This window comes from Nycticebus coucang, chromosome Y (assembly GCF_027406575.1).
Source record: "Nycticebus coucang isolate mNycCou1 chromosome Y, mNycCou1.pri, whole genome shotgun sequence".
Taxonomy (NCBI): domain Eukaryota; kingdom Metazoa; phylum Chordata; class Mammalia; order Primates; family Lorisidae; genus Nycticebus; species Nycticebus coucang.
This window is the reverse complement of record NC_069805.1, coordinates 23,657,405-23,663,004: the sequence shown is the minus strand read 5'-3', so window position 1 is coordinate 23,663,004 and position 5,600 is coordinate 23,657,405. Positions and strand designations below refer to the sequence as shown.

At 35.9% G+C, this 5,600-nt stretch overlaps 1 protein-coding gene across 1 annotated transcript; it reads left to right on the top strand.

The window, feature by feature from the left end:
* Window positions 1–3,121: 3,121 nt before the first annotated feature.
* Window positions 3,122–4,057, top strand: LOC128579147 (olfactory receptor 7D4-like). The gene has a single exon (XM_053581393.1). The coding sequence runs from the start codon at window positions 3,122–3,124 to the stop codon at window positions 4,055–4,057; it is 936 nt and encodes a 311-aa protein (XP_053437368.1).
* Window positions 4,058–5,600: the final 1,543 nt, after the last annotated feature.

Here is a 5,600-nt window from a genome sequence, read left to right as displayed (position 1 = left end):
GGCCCCCACCTGTAATTCTTTGATTTCAGATTTTGTGAAAACTCAGGAGGGCTTCCCAGGGAAAGACTTTGGAGAAAAATAAATCTTCAGTGACACCAGCAGAGAGAGTCAGTGTGAGCAGGGGGGCTGGTGGAGAAAAAAGAAAGAAAAGTGGGCACAGGCTTTGCCTTTACAGCAATGAGATGGGGACAGTTCTGCAGGTATTTAATCTATGAGGGTACAATCCCTATCCTTGGAAGATAAGATACTTTGAGACTGGTCTTTCCCCACTCTCCTTCAGTTTCCTGTTCTTTCTTTATGGAATTGATAATAGAATCTCTTTCTAGTAAGAGCTAGAAATGGCCATTTCTAGAATGTATCATTTCCTGGACAGTCTTTAGAGCTTCTCCTGTCTCCTAAACATTGTAGGTTCCTGCTAGATTTCCTTGATCCAAACATCCATTCATTAACTACTGTTTAAGGACCTCTTATTCACCAGGTATTGGATGTGCTGTTTTTAATTTGATCACATTTTTAAATTTACTTCCCTATTACTAAAATCACTGAATAGTTCCTATATGTTGTCATCATCAGTTTTTATTAAAGTGTGCAAAATATGATGTAAATAATATACTTATTTTTGACACTTGGCACTCAGGCCACTTTCCTTTGACCATTCACCAATCTCTTTAAATGTTTGGGAGAATACTGAGTAATATAATTTAAAGTAGTCCGCGTTTCCCTAATCATAAATGTTGCACAATTGTTCTAATATGTTAATGTAGGATATAATGTTACCTGTGGGTTTTAAATCACCATTCTTTACTTGGTTCAGAAGTTGCCTGTGTACATTTGTGTATGTCTGAAGATTCTCTGCCCTTCCTGCTAACTGCAGAAATGGTTATTCCATATTCTCAAACACATTCTTTTCCCTGTGATTGTGAATCTACTTATGAACCTGTATGTGTGCTATTCTTTTTTTATTTTTTTTTATTAAATCATAACTGTATACATTGATATGATCATGGGGCATCATACACTCGCTTCATAGACCATTTGAGAAGGCTATGTTAACCATTGTGATGAAAATGTGTGCTATTCTATGTTAACAAACATTATAAGACAAACTTCGTTCCCCTTACTAAAGTGTTACCTGCTCATTATTTATTAGTCCTATAAAATGGAAATGAATGTATTTTATTTAACCTTAAAACTCCACTTTGAATCTATACTCAGGCATGTAATGAGGTTCAAGATTTCTGTTCATGTTGCTTTTACACATTTGGTCTCACTCATTATTACACATGCAAGATTTGTATTTGTTGAGCCCTGACAACATGACAGGCACAAAGTGTATCAACATGCCTGGAAAGAAAAATAATGAGAAAAAACTGTCACAGTCTCAGACTTCAAACAAACATAAAATTATCAACATGAAATTAACTTTAAGAGATATCACAGGATACTCTGCTGTGGGCCTCACACCTCTGCCCTCATGACACTCATCCTTTGCTCTCCATTTCACTCACCCTCAAATTCCCACTACAATACTCACTGAACCATATGTGTGTAGCATCCTGTTCTCTTGCCTAGAAAGTTTATTCTGTCCTTACTCCCTTGATTAACTCTGACCCACACTTCCTCTTTCAGATCATATATACATATATCAGATAATTCCTGCATTCACAACATTCCCATCTAAATTTTTCTTCATGATTTTTTTTCTGCTTTTAATTTAGTGACCCACTCTATGAGTCATAACATGTAACACAGAACATTGTTCTATCATCAAGATGTAAAAATTACTTTAAAATATCAAATTTGGCTTTTGGTTTTTCTAGATGATTAAATTTATACACATTTTGGAAACCTTCAATTGAATCTATCAGTTATATATGTTGGTGATTAACTTTGCTCATTCTAATACATATCCTACTGAGAGAATATCCACATGAGCAAAACTTCTGACATATACCTTGTATTTTATTTCAATTTGTTTGTGTGCTTTAATTCCCTCCTTTTATGTATATGGTCTACTCATTTTTTCTTCTTTGGAGAATTCACTTGGTGTGCATATTCTGAAAGAAGGAGATATAAGGATCTTCACTAGTTACAAGTACTATATGGCAATCAAAACAGGTAAGAGACCTGACCTGATATTTTCAGAATGATCAGAATTACATCCTGAAGGCATTGGAACAGTGAGGAAATACATCCTGATGGTTGATTCTTGTATATGGGGTCTTGATATAAAACATAGGCATGAACGGCAGATTTATTGTTATGTTAATAATGTAAGATTCAGTAACCAGAATAGAAAAATGATAACTGTCCCACCATGTTTAATTTCATTCTTTGATAGATATTGGATATATTTACTGCTCCTACTATAGAGGTGAGGTACCTGCAGATAATAGTTTAAATAACTTTCTCAGGTCACTCCTTAGTAAGCTGTTCTATAAATATTTATCTCTAGAAAGACTAATTAAAACTTTTTGTTCATTTTTATTATCCTGTATGATGGAAAACTTAACATATCTAAAATAATTTTACTAAAAAGAAAACTTTAATAATAACAATGACAAGTATTATTTATTGAGATTATTTGTACAAAAAACTAGTCTTAAACCTCACATATGAGGTATACTAATGATCATATATTTAGAAAAATAACAAGATCCTAAGAGGTTACTTTCATATCAATAGGAAATGTCACATCACAGAAAAAGGAGTGAGTTGAAAATCCATGTGATAATCACCACTGGAGACCCAGTAGAATAAAAGGATTCTGAAAAAATGGATTATGAAAAAAAAAAAACAAAAAACGATGGGCTATGTCTGCGATAACTTGAAAGATTCTATCAAGGAAGAAATCGGTTAATGACAAGAGGTTTAATATGAGAATCAAATCTAGTGAATAGATGAGAAAATAGAGGGATTGCTGCTAATTGGAAGGAAGTCTGAGCAATTCTTCACATTTCAAATACAAGTGGCCGCCTGCTCAACAAAGTAAATACAGTCTTTGAAAAGACTCTACTGACTGTGAAGAATCATTATACTGTGATAATTAGCCAAGATGTAACCTGGCATTTTATAAAATGTTCCATTTATCTTCCTCCCTGACAGACACACTACTAGCTACATGGAAGCAGAAAAACACACAGAAGTATCACAATTCCTCCTCATGGGCCTCTCAGAAGATCCTGAACTGCAGCCCCTTCCCTCTGGGCTGTTCCAATCCATGTACCTGGTCACAATGCTCGGGAATCTGCTTATAATCCTGCCCATATGCTCTGACTCTCACCTGCACACCCCAATGTACTTCTTCCTTTCCATCCTTTCCTTGGCTGACATCTGTTTTACCTCCACCACGATTCCAAAGATGTTAGTGAACATCCAAACGCAAAGCAAAGACATCTACTACATAGGATGCCTCACTCAGATGTATTTTGTAATGATGTTTGGTGGACTGGATAATTTCCTGCTGACTGTGATGGTCTATGACTGGTTTGTAGCCATCTGCCACCCTCTTCACTATATGGTCATCATGAACCCCTACCTCTGTGGCCTCCTGGTTCTGATGCCTTTATTCATCATGTCTCTGGTTGCCATGGTTCATGTTCTACTGATCACAAGACTGACCTCTGTAGGCACTGAAATCCCACATTTCTTCTGTGAAATGGCTCATCTCCTCAAGATGACCTGCTCTGATCCCCTCGTTGATACCATCATATTGTATGTGTCAAATGTGTTTCTGGGTGTGTTTCCTGTCATGAGGATCCTATTCTCTTATTCTCAGATATTCTCCTCCTTAATGAGGTTGTCATCCATGGCAGGCAAGTATAAAGCATTTTCCACCTGTGGGTCTCACCTCTGTGTGGTCTGCTTGCTCTATGGAACAGGACTTGGGGTCTACCTGAATTCTTCTGGGACAAATTCTTCCCAGAGAACTTCTATTGCCTCAGTGATGTACACAGTGGTCACCCCCATGCTGAATCCCTTCATCTACAGCCTGAGTATTAAGCATGTGAAGGGGGCCCTGGGAAGACTTCTCATCAGAACAGCCTCTTGCCTGTGACACACAGATCACTGGTTCAGAACTCAGTGGACATTGTGGTCCTCAAAAGCAAATGTGAATTTCCATATCCTTGTTGTGTTTCTCCTTTTAATGATATGGTTCTTTTGTTTTTTTGCCAAAGCAACCATTTCTCTGCTTTTTTACATTTTTGTTTTTGTTAAACAAATGACTCAGTAATTTAATATCTCTCCTCTATAACTGGGCCTTAAAGTGCTAATTTTAGTATGTTTTCATAGAGCCATTCCTGAGATTTACTTGACAAAAGGATTTCATATTGGATACTGCTGCAGCTTTCTGAAAAATTATCCTCTTTCCTGTTACTATTCTTCTCTAATTTATATGTGCTCTTGCTATTTATGAAATAAATGTAATAAAAATGACAATACTGAAAGCTGTAGTCTTCCTCTACCAGAATTCTTCTTGTTGCTTTACATGTATGAAAATAATTCTGAAAGCATGCCTTTGAGATTTTGTTATGTGGGCTGCTCTTACTGGAATTAGATGATATCTCAAAGTGGTTTTGATTTGCATTTCACTGATGATTAAAGATGATGAGCAGTTTTTATATGTCTGTAGGCCATGCACTTTTCTTCTTCAGTGAAAATTCTGTTCAAGTCTCTTGCCCACAATGAAATGGGATCATTTGTTCTTTTCTTATTAATAAGTTTGATTTCTCCATCGATTCTGGTTATCAAACCTTTGTCAGAAACATATGGATTTAGATAAAAGGGAACACTTCTGCACTTTTTGGGGAAATGCAAGCTAATACATTCCTTTTGGAAAGAAGATTGGAGAACACTTAGGGATCTAAAAGTAGACCTGCCATTTGACCCTGCAATTCCTATACTAGGTGTATATCCACAAGACAAAAAATCACTATGTAACAAAGATATTTGCACCAGATTCTTCGCTGCAGTTCAATTAATAATTGCCAAGTCATGGAAGAAGACCAAGTGTCAATCCATCCATGAATTGATTAATAAACTGTGGTATATGTATACCATGGAATACTACGTAGCCTTAAAAAAGATGGAGACTTTACCTCCTTTTTGTTTACATGGATGGAGCTGTAACATATTGTTCCTAGTAAAGCATCTCAAGAATGGAAGAAAAAGTATCCAATGTTCTCAGTACTTTTATGAAACCAATTTATAATCATTCACACTTTCATATGAAAGATAAATCACAACTACAGACCAGGATGTAGAAGGGAAGATGAGGGGGATGGGAGGGGAGTGAGGAGGGTTGATGGAGGAAGGGTAAATGGTGGGGCCACACCTATGGAGCATATTTCAAGGGTATGTCATATCTAAGTTTAGAATATAGATGTCTTAACATAATAATTAAGTAAATGAAGTGAATCCCTATATTAACAAATTTGATCTAAGCATTCCAAATTGTATATAAAAGCAGAACATTGTACTCCATAAATGGATTAATGTGTAAATGATTTATGTGTATATGACTTAATAAATAATAAAAGAAAAGAGAAAAAATGGTCAGTGGCATAGCCAACTGTATAACTGGCAATCATTTCTATTCT